This window comes from Neoarius graeffei, chromosome 6 (genome assembly GCF_027579695.1).
Source record: "Neoarius graeffei isolate fNeoGra1 chromosome 6, fNeoGra1.pri, whole genome shotgun sequence".
NCBI lineage: Eukaryota > Metazoa > Chordata > Actinopteri > Siluriformes > Ariidae > Neoarius > Neoarius graeffei.
In genome coordinates, this window is record NC_083574.1 from 94,559,464 (window position 1) to 94,580,650 (window position 21,187).

Consider the following 21,187-nt stretch of genomic DNA (forward strand, 5'->3'; position numbering starts at 1 on the left):
AATTAAAGGGTTGGAGTGCCAGATACCAACGGGTGATCCGCGCGTTGGCATCCTTCATGCGGTGGAGCCACTGGAGGGGCGCGTGGTCCGAACAAAGGGTGAAAGGGCGTCCCAGCAGGTAGTAACGGAGGGCGAGGACCGCCCACTTGATCGCCAGGCACTCTTTCTCGATGGTGCTGTAGTGCACCTCACGCACCGACAGCTTGTGACTGATGTACAAGACTGGGCGATCCTCCCCCTTCACCTCCTGGGACAAAACGGCCCCCAGCCCTCCGTCCGACGCATCCGTCTGCAACATAAAGGGGAGAGAAAAGTCAGGGGAGTGTAAAAGTGGCCCCCGCACAGTGCAGCCTTTACCATAGAAAAAGCCCGCTGGCATTGCTCCGTCCACTGGACCGGATCTGGTGCCCCCTTTTTAGTCAGATCAGTCAGCGGGCTGGTGACATCCGAATAATTAGGTATAAACCTACGATAATAGCCAGCCAGCCCCAGGAACTGTCTCACCCCCTTTTTGGTCTTGGGCCTCGGGCAGGCCGCAATTGCTGCTGTCTTGTTAATTTGGGGACGCACCTGCCCATTGCCCAAGTGGAAGCCCAGATACCGTACTTCCACCTGCCCAATCGCACACTTCTTCAGGTTGGCTGTGAGACCCGCTCACCTCAGCAACCTAAGGACAGCCCTCAGATGTTCCAGGTGCCTCGGCCAGTCGTTACTATAGACGATGATGTCGTCGAGGTAGGCGGCCGCATAGGTGGCGTGGGGGTGGAGGACCCTGTCCATCAGCCGCTGAAACCTAGTGGGCGCCCCAAACAGCCCAAAAGGAAGTGTGATGAATTGGTGTAAGCTGAACGGTGTGGAAAAGGCCGTTTTTTCCCGGGATAATGGACTCAAGGGGATCTGCCAATAATCCTTTGTTAAATCCAGTGTCGAGTAAAAACGAGCCATACCTAGCCGATCAAGCAACTCATCAATACGAGGCATTGGGTATGCATCGAATTTAGACACCGGGTTGACTTTTCTATAGTCCACACAGAACCGGACCGACCCGTCGGCCTTGGGTACCAAGACCACTGGGCTGCTCCAGTCACTGTGGGACTCCTCGACGATGCCCATTTCGAGCATGGCCTCGAGTTCTTCCCGAACCACCTTTTTCTTGTGCTCGGGTAACCTGTAAGGGCGGCTACGCACTACCACCCCCGGGGGCGTCTCAATGTGGTGCTCTATGAGGTTAGTGCGGCCGGGCAGGGGCGAGAACACGTCCGAAAACTTGGTCTGCAACTGGGCAACCTCCGCGAGTTGGGTAGGGGAGAGGTGGTCTCCACAGGGGACCGGAGAGGTACGTGATGCTAAAGTTCCTTTTTGAACCTCCGGCCCCAGCTCCGCCTTCTCCGGAACCACTGACACCAATGCCACAGGAACCTCCTCGTTCCAGAGTTTGAGTAGGTTGAGGTGGTAAATCTGTAGCGCCCCACCCCTGTCCGTTCGCCTCACCTCATAGTCGACGTCCCCGACTCGCCGTGTGACCTCAAAGGGTCCTTGCCACTTGGCGACTAATTTAGAGCTCAATGTGGGCAACAGTACGATTACTTTATCTCCCGGTGCGAACTCTCTAAGGCGTGTACCCTTGTCGTACAGGCGGGTTTGCCATTCTTGGGCCTGCCGCAAATTCTCCTGGGTTAGGTGTGTGAGTGTGTGGAGTTTTGCGCACAGGTCAATAACGTATTGAATTTCATTTTTGCTTGGTGAAGGTCCCTCCTCCCAATTTTCTTGCAGCACATCTAAAATGCCGCGCGGCTTATGCCCATATAATAATTAAAACGGGGAGAACCCCGTGGAGGCTTGGGGGACCTCTCGCACTGCAAATAACAAGGGTTCGAACCATTTATCCCAGTTACACGCGTCCTCACTTACGAATTTTTTAATTATGTTTTTGAGGGTGCGATTAAACCGTTCCACTAAACCGTCCGTTTGTGGGTGATACACGCTGGTGTGGATCGGCTTAATACCTAATAACCCATACAGTTCGTTCAGTGTTCGTGACATAAACGAGGTGCCTTGATCAGTCAGAATCTCTTTCGGGATTCCAACTCGGGTGATGACGCGGAAGAGCACCTCCGCAATACTGCGTGCTGAGATATTGCGAAGAGGCACTGCTTCCGGGTATCGCATTGCATAGTCCACTAGGACTAATATAAAGCGGTACCCTCGTGTTGACCGATCTAATGGCCCGACGAGATCCATCCCAATTCTTTTGAACAGGGTCTCGATTAATGGTAGAGGTCACAAAGGCGCTTTTCGAATGGCCACTGGATTTACTAACTGGCATTTGCGGCATGCCGTACACCACCTACGGACATCGCCGCGAATCCCCGGCCAATAGAATCGGGCCATTATTCGGGCTAGTGTTTTATCCTGCCCTAAGTGTCCAGCCATGGGATTAAAGTGAGCCGCCTGGAATACCAATTCCCGGTGGCTCTTCGGAATCAAAAGCTGCGTGACTCGCTCTTTAGTTTGAGTGTCCTGCGTCACTCGGTATAATCTATCCTTCATAATCGTGAAGTAGGGGAAGGATGGGGTGGCGTTCGGCTGGAGCGTTTGACCATCGATTACTCTCACTTGGTCAAATGCATGCCGCAGAGTCTCGTCTCGCGATTGCTCTAATGGGAAATCCGTGAGGGATTCCCCAACAGAGAGAGGAGGGGCCGGCGGCTCCTCACTCTGACGCAGAGATGATGTAGACGGCTCTGTGACAGCTGCTCCCGCCAAAGCAACACCGGGACCTCCCCCTGTTAAATGGCAGGACCCACTCTTCACTAAGTGTGTCATTAAATCCCGAAATCCTGGCCAATCAGTCCCCAAAATTATAGAGTGGGTAAGGCGAGGATTAACCGCCGCCTTCACTATAAATTTTTCCCCTCGGAAAAGAATGTGGACCGACACTAAAGGGTAGTTGTGAACATCCCCGTGCACACACAACACCTTCACCAATTGTGCTCCCCCCAATACCTCGTCTTGCACCAGGCTTTGGTGGATTGAGGTCTGATTACAACCAGAATCCACCAACGCCTGATATGTATCCCCTTGGATACTCACCAGTATGCGATACGCTCCAGCCCGATCGGGGGCGGCTTCTGGTGCGTCGGGGATCCGAACCACCACGCCCACCCCCATTACCAAGCACTGCTGTTGGAGGTGGCCTGGCTCCCCGCAGCGCCAGCAAACTGGCCCAGGCTTCCTCTCTGCACTAGTGCTCTGGGGCTCAGTCACCTGAGGGGGGGGAGAGACAGACACAGAAGGGAGAAACAGAAGGGCACCGTGGGTGCGGCGGGCCGGCTGGGGTGGTGCCGGCCCCCACCTCCGCGGTGGGGGAATGGGGCGAGGAGGAGACACAGGAGGAGGAGGAGAGAGAGAGAGAGAGGAGAGAAGAGAAGAGGTTGTCTGCTGTCCTGCCATCGGGACAGCCGCCAAATGGTCCTCTGCCAGCTCGATTGCCTGATCCAGCAACGCCGGGCGGTGGCACTGGACCCACTCTGCGGTTCCTGCTGGTAAACGGGCGATGAACTGTTCCAGTACCACCTGGTCGATGAGTCCCTCGGCGTCGCAGCTGTCGGCCCTCAACCACTGCCAGCAGGTGTCCCGGAGTTGCTGGCCAAACGCGAATGGCCGGCCGACTTCCTCCAAGCACAAAGCGCGGAAGCACTGATGCTGCTGCTCGGGGGTACACCCCACCTGCTGGAGGACGGCCCAGCGAAGGTCCGCGTAGGCCAGCCGGTGGTCGGCGGGGAGCTGTAGCGTGGCCAGCTGAGCCTCTCCCGTTAGCAGGGGGAGGAGGCGCGCTGCATGCTGATCCATCGGCCACCCCGAGGTCTCCGCGACTTGCTCAAAGAGCGTGATGAATGCCTCGGGGTCGTCCTGTGGGCCCATCTTTGTTAGGGTGGGGGGGGACGGGCCCGCAGTGGAAGCGTTGGTAGACCCCGCCGACGTGAGGAGGTGCTGGAACGCCCGACAATCTTCCTGTTGCGCCAGCACCAGGGCCTCTAACCGTTGTTCTTGCTCCTTTCAGAGGGCGAGCAGCACCTGGTGCTAGCTCTGTTGGGGCGTGGTGAGGGCGTGGATCAGGTCCGCGAAGGGGGGAGGACTCCATGGGGCTGTTGTCTTCTGTGCTCATGTCCCAGGTTTCGGCACCACTGTGACAGTTCATGTAGGTGGGTGGAGCACAGAAGGACTGCAGGCCAGAACTGAGTCACAAAACTCTCTTTTATTCAGCTTTTCAGCTTTTTTAAACACTCTCACACACTCAGACACACGCACACACATCAGCCGTCTGGTTCGGGAGAGAGCTCTCTCTTCTCTCGCTCTCTCTCCTTAAATAGGGGGCGGTCACTGGGAAGACACACAAACACATTAATTAACGACAGGTGTAGTGATTCTGCCACTTACCTTCCCTGACTCCGCCCTCCTGTCACAGACCGATGCTTGACCATGCCCTCGCTGCCACAATGACCTTACAAGCTAATGAAACCTCAACATCTCATGGCTAAGTTACCTAGCTAGCTAATGTTGCCTTTCTTTATTGGCTGGAGGTGGAGTTCATTTCATCATCATGGCATAATTGTTCAAAAATTGATTCTTCAGATATGGAACATTTTGAGATTAGTTTTGTCAACTGTGGACAAACTACAAAAAGTAAATACTTGAGTTTTTTTTTTCACCAGACAACTTATTTACTCCTGAGTAATTTTCATTACATGCGCAAGTGAATTATTACAAATGTAGCAGTGTGTAAAGATCACACAAAAAGATCATGGTTAATGTATAGGACACAGACCTGGCTACCAACTGAGCAAGGGCAGTGGGCATGTGCCATCCTTGACTGCCATGCAATGGAGTAGTAAGGCATCTCCTTCCCTCCACTAACCTGGGGTGGTGCCTTGAGCAAGCACTAGGAACCCCTCACTCCCCCTGGTCAGGGTTACAACCAAAGACTAGACTCGGCAGACTGTGCAGAGGAGATCACCACCTGGTGGTTCAACAGGCAGGAAGGCGGACCCAGCAAAGCATTTATGGAGCGTGATCAGGGCACACTGCAACACGTAGAACACTGTTGGCCATCCATTGCATCTTGACCTAACTCCAGCCATCTTGATTCCATCTTGCCCCTGGACCCAGTTAGGTTGGGACGAGAGAGTGAGGCTGACAGCTGCGCAACTCTCCCTCACTGTAATCCAAGTCACATGCAGGCCATGACTTCAAATTCAAGTCCTGTGGCGATGGGCAAATGGTGAAGTAGCAGGTGCAGAAACACTGGAAGCTGTAGTCACAAACCTGCACACAGGCAGCCCAGGGCATAGGGTCACTCTCTGCTGGAATAAAGCAACAGCGGAGTTCAGCAACCCCCTGGGTGTCTGAGCAGCCCTGTTTAGGATTCACCCTGCTCACTTCCATGGAGGAAGGGGCTAAAAAAGGTGCCCCAAACATAGCCTTCTTCATCTCACCCTGGCCAGCACACCACAGCTGGCAGGGATTCCACTCAGTCATCGAAATATAACAAAAAGATAGTGGAGGTACTCAACCTTGGCAAATGGAATGTCAACATGTGGGTGCACCTTCAAAGCCTGGATTGGCCTTATCAGTCACCACTGGACCAACAACTGTCACCCACCAAATTGAAGTCATGGTCATCTTCGACCCTGAAGGACAAACATCATACCAAATGAGCAACAAATGAGAAAACTTGAAATATGTTGGTTCCAATGTTTACGGAATATGGAAAAGAAAAGACACGCCGATGGATGAGGATGAAGCCAACTCTAGCTGTGTATATAGTAATGAACAAATTCCTCAGATGGTGAAGACCATGCCACTGTGTAATTTTGTATATTCTCAGCATCTTAAGTACATTGGCCATGTCTGCAAAGTGGAGAACACTGCCATTACCATGAAAGCCCTATTTGCGAAACCCACAAGGAAATATTATAGGGACCCCTGGTTAAAAATTGCCCAGCTGCTTCAAGTTTCCATTGATCAGGTGAAAAGACTGACAGTCTAAGACTGAGTTCATTGCGCTAATCCAGCAATGGTTTAGCTCTGCTCCATGACATCTGATGTCGTACAGAGTAACACAAGTAGTAGTAGTAGTAGTAGTGTGTGTGTGTTTGTACATGTGCATGTCTGAGCATGCGCATGGTAGCTGTAGAAACCGCCATTTTTATTTTCTATATGCTCGTCTTCAACCATGTGCTTCTCATTTCCCAGTTCCTGAGCATCTTCTTGTAAAACACAGTGATGTTCCTTTCCAGACAGTAGCTATTACGGAAAGAAAAAGTGTCCATGGTTGGTCAAAAAAGATCTGGAACAACGAGGTCAGAAATGAGCGCTATGTTTGGATGGACGGTCAGTTTAACGCAGGGACTCGGGAAAGGATCACATCATGGTGGTCTCTCAGCATGCATATCTGATTAAATGAAGAGCCTGATGGGCTTTTGAGATGAACAACACATGGTTTGAAACACAGAACAGAGCTCCAGTGATAAGAGAGGCTTGGTATAGTGTTTATTAGCAGCTCACTGAGAACTGTAGCCGGGCCATTTTAGACCACGCCAGCTGAGCGCAGATGTTTACGATGAACGTCAGCCTTTAAGAGCAGGACAGGCAATAAATCACAGGGCCAAGCAGAGGCCAGGGCGATGTTATGGTAACTCTAGGACCTTTTTTTCTTTTTAAAAATGGAGTTTATGAGTATACCTGAGGTATGGGGGGGGGGGGGGGGGTTGCTAGAACTTGGTTGTGTGTTCTGTGTGTATACCGTGTAGGGTTTCAACTTTAAACTATTCACATTTTCTATAAAAAGCCAAAAGATTTTGTTTTAGATTTGTGTATACTTTAGTGCTTATGGAGTTTAATGGAAAAGCACTTAAAACCATACGCGTTCCATATGGTTGGTGAATTCTCAACATGTGTACAGTAAATCACGCTCAAGGAAGATGAACTGCTCTTAGTGGGTTACGATAAGAAAGAAAGTGACATGAGAGACAAGAAGGCAAAGTAGCAGCTGGGTTTCCCTTCTAGACCTAATTATTTCCACTTGCATATGAGGTCTGGTTTCGAGAAACAAGCTTGTGAGTGGACGATCTTGCTTACACAACACATTGAGATAAGATATGATCACAAAGAAGACATAATGAGAACTGAACCACCACGCTGCTTTCCTAATTCTGTAACAACAGTCAATCCCGCAGCATGGGAATCCTGCAGCGTGCTCCACAATGGACATTGTGAAATTATTATTTCAAAATTTCCAAACTGCTGAAACACCCTGGCACTTTTCTTTTTTTGGTCTGGGCTTATGTCACAAGACCTCATTCTGAATATAGGTACATTTAATTAAATTAGATTAGATTAGATTAGATTAGATTAGATTAGATTAGATTAGATTAGATTAGATTAGATTAGATTAGAACTTTATTGATCCCTTTGGGAGGGTTCCCTCAGGGAAATTTAAAATGTTGTAGGACATCTGTGAAATAAGTTGAGTTGAGCGGTTACTATGGAAACAGTAATGCATTAGGAGGTGTGCATAAATATAAACCTGAGATGTGCAGCTGCACTACAGTCAGAGCTGCTGTTAGAGAAAATTAATCAACACCTTCTGTCCAATCAAAATGGCAAAGTCAACAGCGATGTGGTATAAAGGAAGTTATTAAATCATTTTTTTGTTAATAAATTATTGGCAGATTGTCTATATTTATACATTTTGCCATCTTGGGCAAACTCATATCTGTTCAAAAAAGCAAAGATTTTCACCCAAATTAGCAACATGCTGGTGATATATCATGTAAAGGAAGTGATTAAAGTTAAAGCTCTTAGAAAAGTAGTAGGAGGTCGTGGCCTGCTCTCTTTGGGGGCACTGTTTGTTCGAATTTGTGTTTATTATTTTGGGTTATTTTTGAGGTCATAGGTGAGAACTGAGGCATGCAGAGGATTTAGGATTGAGGGGTCAACTGTCGTGTTTGTCAGGAAAATGAAACAAACGTGAGGGCACTTGTGGACTCATGGGGGCCAGGAAGAGGGAAGCGGGGGTGGGGGGGGGGGGCACACCTATGGTTAAGAAAATGCTGCAAAGGTGCCATCTAGGGAGCCTCATGTTATAGAAAATAAAAATGATAAAGTGCTCTCTAGGGTTCCCCATAAAGTGCCTGCTAGGGTGTACCATACGATAGATAAAATGGGATAAAATACACTCTAGGGTGCCTGCACAGTGGAGAAAATGTAATGAAGTGCCTTTTAGGTTGCCCCATCGTGAGGTTAGGTGTGAAAAAATGCCTTATAGGGTGCCCTATACAATAGATAAAATGTCATAAAGTACCCCTTGGGGTGCCCTATCATGAGATAATGAGTGATAACGTGCCATCTAGGGTGCCCCATATGATAGATAAGACATGATAAAGTGCCCTCTAGGGTGCCCCATATGTTAGATAAGACATGATAAAGTGCCCTCTAGGGTGCCCCATATGTTAGATAAGACATGATAAAGTGCCCTGTAGGGGGCCCCATAAAGTGCCCACTAGGATGTACCATACAATAGATAAAATGTGATAAAATACACTCTAGGGTGCTTGTACAGTGGAGATTTAATGAAGTGCCCTCTAAGTTGGGCAACATTAGGAAAGGTGTGAACAATGCCTTATAGGGTGTCCTATACAATAAATAAAACATCATAAAGTGCCCCCTAGGGTGCCATATTATAAGATAGGGAGTGATAATGTGCCATCTAGGGTGTCCCATACAATAAATAAATTAAAAAAGTGATAATGTGCCCCCCTAAGGTGCCCCATAATTAGATAAAGAGTGACAAAGTGCCCTCTAAGGTACCCTATCATAAGATAAGGTGTGATAAAATGCACTGTGTTGCCCCATACAATAAATAAAATGTGATAAAGTGCCCCTGGGTTGCCCTATCATTAGAAAAGGAGTGATAAAGTGCCCTCTATGATGCCCCATACGATAGATAAGACCTGATAAAGTGCCCTACAGGGGGCCCCATAAAGTGCCCTCTGGGGTGCCCTATACAATAGATAAAATGTGATAAAGTACCTTATATGGTGCCCTATCATTAGATAAGGAGTAATAAGTGCCCTCTAGGATTCCCCATATAACAGATAATACATGATAAAGTGCCCTCTAGGGTGCTCTGTATGATAGATAAGACATGATAAAGTGCCATCTCGGGTTCCCCATAGCAAAGATAAATGGGATAAAGTGCCTGTACAGTGGAGAAAATCTGAAGTGCCCAAATGGCTGCCATTCAAATGGAAAAAAAAAGTGATGGAGTGCCCTCTAGGTTGCCCCTGCATACAGGAAAACTCAATGGAGTACATTCCAAGGTGCTCTTCCAACAGAGAAAATAAGACATATGATCTTCTACATGTGAGAGAATGAGATGAAGTGCCCTTTAGGGTGCCCTCTACATATGTGAAAAACATGATCAAGTACCCTCTAAGGTGCCCTTCCATAGGAGAAAACGAGACACAGTGCCTTATCAGCTCTCCTATATACAAGAAAATGTGATGAAGTGCCCTCTAGGTGGTTCAACATGAAAAAGAAGGTCCTTCATTAGTTAATAGTTAACAACAAATTAATGGTGCGTCTGTTTTTCACCCCTGCCCCTAAGGCAGCCTGTATCCACCTCTTGTGAGGGTCACATGAGTTTGAAGTCAAGTGTGATGAACGGGGAAGTGAAAGAAAGGCAGAAATATAGATGTAGGTAATATTTCACCTGTCTCACCTTTTTCTGTGGTACAGCAGTGTGAGTCATGGCCAGTTCGAAGCTGTGAGCTCCTTTAAGCTGCGCTTTCTCCCAAAGTCTCCTGAGCTGCTGCACACACGTATCGTCAGAGCTCAGAGCTTCATCAGTCTTGCTCTGTAGTCTCACACACACACACAAGAAATTTGTCACTGCAAAATTTTTTGAAATAATAATAATAATAATAAAATAAACTCATGTAATATTTAAGGTATAAAACAGCTGGGGACATTCCATCATAGAAAAATAATCAACGCTGAGGTGGTGTGATGAAGCCGACCGACTGTCACCACCCTGAAGCTGAACGTTATCCAATAACAGCAAGTGTTTATGACAGAAATTTGCTAACAATTACGTTTTATTTATTAGAGGGTGACATGTCATACTTTTTATCTGTTCATAGTTACATAACTACAGTATAAACATTCATCCCATAGCTCTTTTTTTTCTCTCTCGAAGACACACAGCTTGTCTGTCATGTGACCGAGAAACACAACCCACAAACTCTTCTGTACAGAAAGAAATCACGCCGTCTTTTTTTTTTCCAGATTTTTATCATGTGCTATAGTCATTATAAGTAGCATAACATACATTTTTGAGAAACCAGGGTTACTGGGTTACTGTAATGCTAACAAACTCATGAGGGAAGATGATGTGATGAGCGTCCCCTGGGGTTTATATGTTTATAATCAGTCATACACACTGACCTGCAAAACGAGCAGCATGATGCGTATCCAGAGGTGGGGCTGACTGCTGCACAGCGAGAAGCTGGATTTCCCGTACAGACAGTAATGGCCTTTCATTGGACACGAGAATGACAGTTTAGCAACACAGCCTTGCTGGGTATCTGCAACACACACACACACACACACACGTTACATCATTTTTCCCTGTAACTGATGTTATATCCCTACTCCCTGAAGCGGAGTGAGTTGGTGATTTAGTAGTTTAGAACCACACTGACAGTGGTGAGATCACTTTCAGAGGTGGCGGCAGGAAGTTCTGGATGGGAGGGCGACGTGTCACGTGCCAAAGGTGCGCCAAATCTAGGCCGGTCCAAAAATTTTGGAATTTTTAACCCTCTAAAACTCTATTTCCCACATTTTGAGAGGCAAATTTTGGTGTCGTAAAGCTAAGTTTAATGTCTTAATTAGAGTATATTTCGTCCATGGATTTTTCTGAAACAGAACCAATGATACTATAACGTAATTACATCTACTTAGTATCGTTGAGAGGATAACACCCTCTTACCCTGCTTGTATGCCTCGTGAACACTATCTAGCCATCCAGACAGGACACGAGTTACTGTATCAGTCAGATACAAAAGTAGCGACACTGTCATAGCCTTGCTGTCACAGGGTCCTCACTTTGGCGCGAGTACCCAAGGAGACCAGACATGTCTAGACAGTTGCCACAGCAATGGGTTAATTAGTCCACAGAATATTCATAAATCAGCTTGTCTACTAAAAGTGATGGGTTTTGCAATTCTGCGTAAACCAAATAAGGACAATCCCAGAAAGTGGAGGCAATCAGTGACATCAGGGCCAGGCTAATTTGCATCGGTTTTGGTGCGAATGGGTGCTACCAACCTATAGTACAAAGGGATGCCGCCGGGGCGCCGGGATAAAGGGACGCAGCGGGATTTAATAAGGGAAAACAAAGGTGTGCAGCGGGCTGTTTATTCACACTACTCTCTCCTTTTCTTTCTTGTAAATAGTCAAAGGACTCCCGTCATAACCTGGGGGGGCGCAGACCCCCAAGATAATTTGGAGGGAGGGGCGGTCGCATCCCTCCCGCCACCGCCACTGACTTTCATCAGTGAAATCCCCTCCAGGGATCACATGACCTCGCTACTAACCAATCAGGGTTGCTGAGATGTCTGTACAAACTCTAAAAGGTTAAGCTGGGAGGAAAACCCTAAAGGCCCGGTCCCACTGGCCGATGGACACAAAACGTATGCGAAAAGGACACAGCGGATGAGCAAAATTTCGGGGGTGGCTCTATCTGTTTTCATCCGCTCCAGAAATGGACAAAATTGGCGAAAATAGAACGGAAAAGAACGGACGTGGGTAATATATACCGGGGATGTTAAACGCATGTTCATAGGAAGCCTAGCGGATGGAAGTGGATGACAGCTCCGAAGGGGTTACCGGTGATAACTGAGAAGCGGACGCATAGCAGAAAGAGCGGATGCATAACAGATGAAGGGGATGCATCACGTACGCCTAACGGACACAAAGGGGATATTGCACGGATGTATATCAGATGCAGACCGTTCACTGCGCATGCGGGGGGTATGAATTGCGTCTGCTCCGCAGAAATAAAGGGATGCAGCACGCACGCCGTCAGCATAAAGCGGAAAGACGTGCTGGCAGCTACATCGATACATCTCTACTACTAGATGATTTTCTCCCCCTTTTTATACAAAATATCGATTGTCCTCTAGGTGTCCTTCTACATACTCTAGACATACTCCAGACATCCTAAATATACGAGATACATCCCAGATATAAACGCTTTGTCCGTTTTGAATACTTTATATACGAGATGCATACGCTTACATCCTTTCTATTTCCGTGCTACTAACGATGAATAGACGTTTCATGTACCTTATCTTTCCTCCCTCTTTCCGTTTTCAGCTGCAGCGGATGTGAGTTGCGAGGATGCCCAGAGGATGCAGAGAGGATACAGCAGACGTTTAACGGATGATAACGGACATAGAACGTTTGTTGCTCGTATATGTCGCGGATTTACATCGTACACGGCGGAAAGTTCATCCGTTCTAAAAGTTTTGTGCAGCTCAAAACTTTTTGCGCGGATGAAATCACAGTGGACGGATGCTCGATGGATAGAGCGTATGAAGCACGTATGCAATGAGTACACAACGGATGCATAGCGTTTTCCAACGGATGGCAAAGATTTTTTTACGTTTTACATCCTCTTTGCATCCGTAAGTGCAGTGGGACCGGGCCTTAAGAAGACCAGAAGTGTCGATATACAGTATGTCGATATCTGGCGCGTGTGTGTGTGGATGGTTTTGTTTAGGCATTTGCTCCACCCTCTGATCTTTCCTCCACATCCATCTCTCTCAGTGTTTTCTTCTCAGACGGGTGCACATACTTCTAAATAAGTGCAGTACGCATTACCTTTTAAATCTTTACTGCATGTTTCTGACATGTTATCAAGACACGAGCTATAAAATTCAGTTTATAGGGAGTTCAAAGAAAAGTAAAAAAGTGCCCCTGCTGTTTGGTGTAAAAGTGGTTCATAAAAACAGGGTGACACGAGGGCATCTGGGGTAAGTTATTGAGCGGCAGAGATGCTTTAAACCGTCCATCTCTACCCGAAAATTCAGATTTATTAAATAGCACTAATCCGGGGCGGCACGGTGGTGTAGTGGTTAGCGCTGTTGCCTCACAGCAAGAAGGTCCGGGTTCGAGCCCCGTGGCCGGTGAGGGCCTTTCTGTGCGGAGTTTGCATGTTCTCCCCGTGTCCACGTGGGTTTCCTCCGGGTGCTCCGGTTTCCCCCACAGTCCAAAGACATGCAGGTTAGGTTAACTGGTGACTCTAAATTGACCGTAGGTGTGAATGTGAGTGTGAATGGTTGTCTGTGTCTATGTGTCAGCCCTGTGATGACCTGGCGACTTGTCCAGGGTGTACCCCACCTTTCGCCCGTAGTCAGCTGGGATAGGCTCCAGCTTGCCTGCGACCCTGTAGAAGGATAAAGCGGCTAGAGATAATGAGATGAGAATGAGTATTTGATGGCAAGAACCATTTTTATTTTTCAAGAATTATTATTCTTATCGCATTTTTCACAAATTGCTCCTGTCATTTCGCCGGTTTGTTTACATTCTAAGCGGAAATGATTTTGTCGGACGTTTTGGATAAAGCTTCTCAAAATCCAGTGAATGTGGATGAAATAAAACAGTTATTCCACTCAATCTTGTCGTACACGGCTTATAGCCGACCTACGTTATCAGCTCATGTACTGTACGACTCGATTTTGTGGAATAACTGTGAAATAATCAACGACAGTGTAAGATGATTATTTTCCTTCAACAGCATGTCCCTGAACTGTTTCATTCCTCTACAGCCATTTGCAAATTTAACACACAATTTAACAGCCAATTTAACAGACTACATTATACGCCATCACTCCATTAATACATATAGAATTTAATTTTGATAAATTTTCATAAATGTGACCAAAAAAAAAAAAACCGATGGGATGTACATTATTTTAAAAAACGAAATAAAAGTTAAAAAAGGCATACTAGTTAAAAGCAGGTGTAAATTTAACACTGTGTATGTGAAAGAAGAGGATGAAAAAAAAAGCTTCCGCTTCATAAAATGCCAGATGTTGGAGAAAAATTCACCGAGCAGCACGCAAGCATTTAGTGATGGCAAATTGTCTATTGGTTATTGCGAAACCCTACAAAGCCATGAACACATCGACATGGGACATTACCTTCGATTTCCACATGTTCTGATGAATATGACTCAACCCTATGTGTCCACACACACACACACTCACGGGTTGCCTTACTGTAGCTCTATAGAGGAAGTGTGCGGTTTCATTCGATGATTGTACAGAACAGGAAAGCTGCATTGGACCCGTTTCAACAGTCACAAATGCAACACCTCAAACTCTCAAACTCTGCTTTAGTTACTTGTACAATAGATGGAAAGAAACAGGCCTTTGAACCGGTTCAAGGAACGAAAACGAAAACCGGGAACTTTTTCTATTTCACATGGAACAGAAACGAAACCAGAAACTTTATTATTTTTTATGTTCCGGAACAGAAATGCTTATTAAAAATAATGGTAACCGGTTAATACCGGTTTTTATTTCGTTCCTCAAAGTTTCCGTAGCCTACAAATAAAAAAGTCATTCTTCTCCTGCGCAAGTTTCTATGACCCGCTGGGGTTCACTTCCTGTGTGACGTTCGCTGACTGAATGGAGAGAGCGGGAGGGTGGACTACTATCACGTCTCCACGTGATAATAAGTGAGTAATTGCATTACTGAGTGTCTGAGCAAAGAAGAGCCTGAACGTTGCAACCTCCCTATTGGCTGTTTGTAAAAATGTATCAGTTGTTGCCCTTCCCACGGGAATCATCGCGGGCTCGAGAGACGAGACCTGACGAGTTAGTTCGTTGGTAGCAGAACAAAATGTCTGGACACAAATCGGGTTTTCAGAAAAGGAAAGAAAATAAACGGAGGGTCGAAAATACAAAAAAGGAGGCAGAAAATGCAAAACGAGTTTTAAGGTAGGACAAATGGTTACTTTTCTGAGGCAGCCCGCCGTGGCTGCCTGCAGGCTTATTTATTATAGCCCATTTAGTTAAAATAGTTGATATAAAATGTTTATAGTTATAGTTATGTGATGGTTGTCCTGATTTAGACTGGTGGGATTTTTTGGGGGGGGGGGTTGCACGATGTTGCACCCGGGTCCAGATTAGGGCAGAACCGGCCCTGGCTACATTTCAGGTGTAGTTTGTTTTATGAATGTATGTACTTGCATAGATGTGTACTTGGTCTTCCAATATGGCGCCTAACAAAATCTCGCGGCGTGGTGACGTCATGCGGTAGCCCTCTATAGGGCCTGACTAGCCTTTGGTAACACACTAAACGAATTATCTTTCATTTTTGGCACTTTTTCTGTTTGTGTAGATGGGAAGACATACTGAGAATCCAAATCGCCAACATTTGAAATAATAATTGTTTTGAATTATTTCTTGTCTTATTTAATGAAGGTTGTAATAGAATTAGCCTACATTTGGCTTAAGCTGGATGAGACAGAGACATAACTTTATAGCCATTTGTTAAGCAGCTGACAGGGAACGTAATTAACCGTTCCAGGAACAAAATTTTTTTGTTCTAACCGGTTCGGGAACGTCTATTTAATGGTGGAACCCAAAACCGGAAACGTTAAAATTCCGTTTCTGTTCGGAACGAACCAATAGGAAAAAAATTCTGGTTCAAAGCCCTGGAAAGAAATTTATTTGGATGTACATGGATATGACTTTTCACTACATCTAAGACAGAATTTTCCTTGAGAATTGCACAAAAAAATCAATCTTTGCTTAAAAAAAAAAAAGACAGGTCAATGCTTGAAAAACCGCATGTCCGATCGTCCGAGACGACTAAAGTCTGTGCAAGGATGAGTAAAACTTTAATGGTAATCATCCGATCGGATGACAAAAGTTAGTGCTGGCAACCTAAGCAACACAGGAAACCGCTCCGTGGTGCAGGTCTGAACTGTAAGTCCAACAGTAGCAATTATTATTATTATCTCATCTCGTCTCATCATCTCTAGCCGCTTTATCCTTCTACAGGGTCGCAGGCAAGCTGGAGCCTATCCCAGCTGACTACGGGCGAAAGGCGGGGTACACCCTGGACAAGTCGCCAGGTCATCACAGGGCTGACACATAGACACAGACAACCATTCACACTCACATTCACACCTACGGTCAATTTAGAGTCACCAGTTAACCTAACCTGCATGTCTTTGGACTGTCGGGGAAGTTGGAGCACCCGGAGGAAACCCACGCGGACACGGGGAGAACATGCAAACTCCGCACAGAAAGGCCCTCGCCGGCCACGGGGCTCGAACCCGGACCTTCTTGCTGTGAGGCAATAGCGCTAACCACTACACCACCGTGCCGCCCCGCAGTTATTATTATTATTATTATTATTATTATTATGCAAAGTGAATCATGCATTGTGACATCTGACTCCTCGTCAAAACAAAGTTCACTTGTGTCTATCGAAAATCTTGTTTTCCTGGACTGGTTCCTGTATAAAATTAATCCTACCAAGCGTCAGAGACATTGACTGTACGGTATGCTCGCTCTGCACTAAGAGAGCAGGGAACCAAAGTCTAAAGTCGCTCGTCTCGTTTCACGGAAACTGTGTTAAAAAGTTTTATTCATCAACACGACAATATATAAAAGTACAAAAAATATTGTGAGGAAACCATTCAAATTTCCTTGTTTTTGGTTATAATTCGTCGCAGTATGCGTGTGTTCGAGCGTACTGGAAAAGCTCGGCTCAGACGGGTCCACGCAATGACGTAATTATACCAATTGGCTAAGTGCGACGAGGGTCAAGGACATCGTGTGCCAGCAGCGCGGTTGAAGCGGGCAGGTGTCAAACTTGGAACTTTAATATCACGATTGGAGTTAATAATAAACGATATCACTGAATAATGTTCTTTACCTCTAATATACAGTACCAGTCAAAAGTTTGGAAACACCTTCAAATTCTATGTTTTTTCTTTATTTTAATTAACTAAAAGACACTTTGTGTCTTAAAGTAATGACTGACTGTTATTTCTCTTTACTTACGGTAGTTGAGTGGTTCTTGACATAATATGGATTACTACAGTTGTCGAACAGGGCTATTTACTGTATTTTTATTATTTACTCTTTACTGGTTGATGGTGTCAAATGCATTAAGAAGGCAAGAAATTCCATTTTTGACAAGACACACCTGTTAATTGAGAAGCGTTCCAGGTGACGACCTCATGAAGCTGGTTCAGATAATGCCAATAGTGTGCAAAGCTGTTATCAAGGTAAAGAGTGACGACTTTGAAGAATCTAAAAGATGAAACATGTTTTTTTAACACTTTTTTGTTTGCCATATAATTCCATATGTTCCATATGTTATTTCATAGTTTTGATGAGTTCAGTATTGTTCTACAATGTAGGAAAAAAAATAATAAAAACATCGAATTTGAAGGTGTTTCCAAACTTTTGACTGGTACTGTATATTTATAAAAAATGATTTTTTATTGTTTTTGATGGTTTCATATATTTCGTAATGATATCATTTTTATTTTCTCAATATTTATCAACATACCACCATTGTGGCACGGGAGCCTGTGATTGGTGGACAGCCGACAAAGGGTGTGTCCCATTGGTTGTAAATTGTGACATAAAAATCGTAAACGCATACAGGACCCGCTGATTGGCTGTTCACATACTGAAGCCAAGCAGAGATGTCCAGCGTCTGTTGCTGTTATCCGAAGAAAACTACAGCTAAAAAAGCTCTCCTACCGGATTACTTGGACAGTCTTAGTCAGGAAGAAGCGAAGAAAAAAAAATCAACTGCATTCTGTCCTCTCCAAAATAAAATAAAGCTCTGGGCAAGTGGAATTGTTTTTCGGGCGAGTATGTTATAGGTGCTGCTCGCCCATTGGGCAAGTAAGACTGGGAGATTTTTTCGAGGACTGCAGGTATAAAAAAGTGTAAACCGAGAAAAGCAAAACAGAAGACCTTATTTATCGCATGTACACTCAAGCACAGCAAAAATCGTCCTTTGTATTTAACTCATCTGAAGCAGTGAACACACAAGTGAGCAATGAGCACAAACAGATAACCAGAGCAGTGAGCAGCTATGCTACAGTGCCTGGGGAGAAGTTCGGCATTTAGGTGCCTTGCTCAGGGGGCACTTCAGCCATGATACAGAAGGAAAGGGAAAGTGCTGTTCATTCACTCAACTGCCCTTACGTTTTTCTTACTGGTCCCAGGAATCAAACCAGTGACCCTTTGTGCCCAAGACTGCTTCTCTAACCTTGGACTTGGAGACAAGACATAGGCTGTGACATCAAATGTACTGATGTGGGACAACACTCAGTCCTGACAATGCCACAGCCATCCACGATGACGAGAACAATGACACACTGTTTCCTGTCAATCATTAGCCAATAGTGAGAATCTGTGAGTTTGGGTATGAGGAAGAGGGCAAACAGCACTTCCTGCTGTGCCGTAGCACAAGCATCAATTTTACTTCACGTGTCTCAGTGTTGGCCTTCATCCTCTTTAGAAAATACCATAGCTGTCATATAGCTCTAGAAAGTTAGCTAGTGGGGAGGACTTAGCAGACGTGGAAAAATTTCCACGGCATTAGATATACCATGGAGCACAGTGAAGACAGTCATCAAGAAGTGGAGAAAATATGGGACAACAGTGACATTACCAAGAACTGGACGTCCCTCCAAAATCGATGAAAAGACAAGACAAGATGAAAACTGGTCAGGGAGGCTGCCGAGAGGCCTACAGCAACACTGAAGGAGCTGCAGGAATTTCTGGCAAGTACTAGTTGTGTACTACATGTGACAACAATCTCCCATATTCTCCATATTTCTGGATTATGGGGTCGGGTCAAAAAAAAAAAAACATCCAGGCCCGGCTAAATTTTGCAAAGAAAACCCAAAAAAACCAAAAACAAAACATCAACGCTCCCAAAAGCATGTGGGAAAATGTGTGCTGGTCTGATGAAACCAAGGTTGAACTTTTGGGCCACAATTCCAAAAGGTATGTTTGGTGAAAAAACAACACTGCGCGTCACCAAAAGAACACCAAACCCACGGTGAAGCATGGTGGTGGCAGCATTGTGTTTTGGGGTTGTTTTTCTTCAACTGGAACAGGGGCTTTAGTCAAGGTGGAGGGAATTATGAACAGTTCTAAATACCAGTCAATTTGGCACAAAACCTTCAGGTGTCTGCTAGAAAGCTGAAGATGAAGAGGAATTTCATCTTTCATCATGACAGTGACCCCAAAAAAGTTTTGGAACGGCCCAGCCGGAGCCCAGACCTAAATCCAATTGAAAATCTGTGGGGTGACCTGAAGAGGGCTGTGCACAAGAGATGCCCTTGCAATCTGACAGATTTGGAGCACTTTTGCAAGGAAGACTGGGCAAATATTGCCAAGTCTAGATGTGGCAGGCTGACAGACTCCAACCCAAAAAGACTGAATGCTGTAATTAAATCAAAAGGTGCTTCAAGAAAGTATACTTATGCAACCAGCTTCCATCCATCCATCCATTATCTGTAGCCGCTTATCCTGTCCTACAGGGTCGCAGGCAAGCTGGAGCCTATCCCAGCTGACTGTGGGCAAGAGGTGGGGTACACCCTGGACAAGTCGCCAGGTCATCGCAGGGCTGACACAGAGACAAACAACCATTCACATCTATGGTCAATTTAGAGCCAGCAATTAACCTAACCTGCATGCCTTTGGACTGTCAGGGAAACCAGAGCACCCAAAGGGTGTCCACACAGACACGGGGAGAACATGCAAACTCCACACAGAAAGGCCCTCACCAGCCGCTGGGCTTGAACCCAGGACCTTCTTGCTGTGAGGCAACAGTGCTAACCACTACACCACCGTGCCGCCCTTGCAACCAGATTATTGAATGTTTTTTTTTATTTTTTATGTTTTTCACCTTAACAGATTTGTTTGTTTTTCAATTGAATTGTACAGGTTATAGGTCACATTAAGAGTGGGAAAAGTTTTGAAATTATTTATCGTGGTCTCATTTGTTTTACATCAGAAAAACCTATCATTTTAACGGGGTGTGTAGACTTTTTATATCCATTGTATATATACACACACAGACTGATGAAATACCGTACTGTAGCTCTCTGGGGAGAGATTTTAAAGTTATGAGTGTACAGAAGAAGAAATCTGCAGCAGAACAACCAGGAAATGCGACCTTGCCGCAATAGATTTTCTGGAGAAATCAAGCTCTGTGATGAAACATTATAAACAGTGCCTTTTTAACAACTTCTTAGTACATGTTAGATCTCTAAACTGTTGGTGCTTGTGAGGGTGAACTAATAATCACTTGTAGAGCCGGAGGCCTGAGTTGTTGGAACGGTGATGGAGGAATAATGTGTGTGATTCAGCCCTCTGTCAGCAATATTGACTGTGCAACACTCAGTATAACTGCGACAGCTGATCAACTGCATCAGTAAATTATAAGCAGGAAATGATTTACCTGGATGCAACTGGGACTTCTTTAGCAATATGCGCAGTGCCTTTTGGGTTTGAGCTCTGGTTAATAATAAATAATGGTTAAGGATAAATGTTTTTGTTTCACAGTTTGAGGTGGATTAAATATTCAATCCTCTCCATTTAAAGCCAGTTCAATTCTCGCTGCCTTAAATTCATCCATTACTTGATCTACACTGTTTAAAGCTCACTCGCTAATCAATTCTCTCAGCGAAAAACTCATATGCTAGTCCACTGTCTCATCCAAAATCTCAATCGTTAATCAATCCTCCCAGACAAAAACTCACTTGCTAATAAACTGTCTCAGCCAAAAAAACCCTCGTTAGTCAATCTTCTCAGCCCAAAAGTCTTTTTTTTTTCAATCCTCCTCGGCCAAAACCTCACTTGCTAATCAATTCTCTCAGCCAAAAACTTGCTCTTCAGTCAATCCTCCTTGGCCAAAAGCTCACTTGCTACTTAATCCTCTCAGCCAAAACCACACTCATTAGTCAATCTTCTCAGCCATAAAACTCACTCTTTAGTCAATCCTCTCAGCCCAAAACTCACTTGCCAATCAATCATCTCAGCCAAAAGCTCACTTGCTAATCAGT

The 21,187-nt window shown here is 45.5% G+C and overlaps 1 protein-coding gene across 4 annotated transcripts in view; it reads right to left on the bottom strand.

Moving 5' to 3' along the window:
* The window catches only part of veph1 (ventricular zone expressed PH domain-containing 1), a 285,636-nt gene that overhangs the window by 88,789 nt on the left and 175,660 nt on the right, over window positions 1-21,187 (bottom strand). For 2 of the 4 annotated variants that reach the window (XM_060923054.1, XM_060923051.1), the window contains 2 exons: window positions 10,510-10,649; window positions 9,776-9,919 (listed from right to left, as the gene is read on the bottom strand). In XM_060923054.1, coding sequence (XP_060779037.1) covers window positions 9,776-9,919; window positions 10,510-10,649 — 284 coding nt within the window. The remainder of the gene's footprint in view (window positions 1-9,775; window positions 9,920-10,509; window positions 10,650-21,187) is intronic. The other 2 variants (XM_060923053.1, XM_060923052.1) reach the window with 2 other exon arrangements.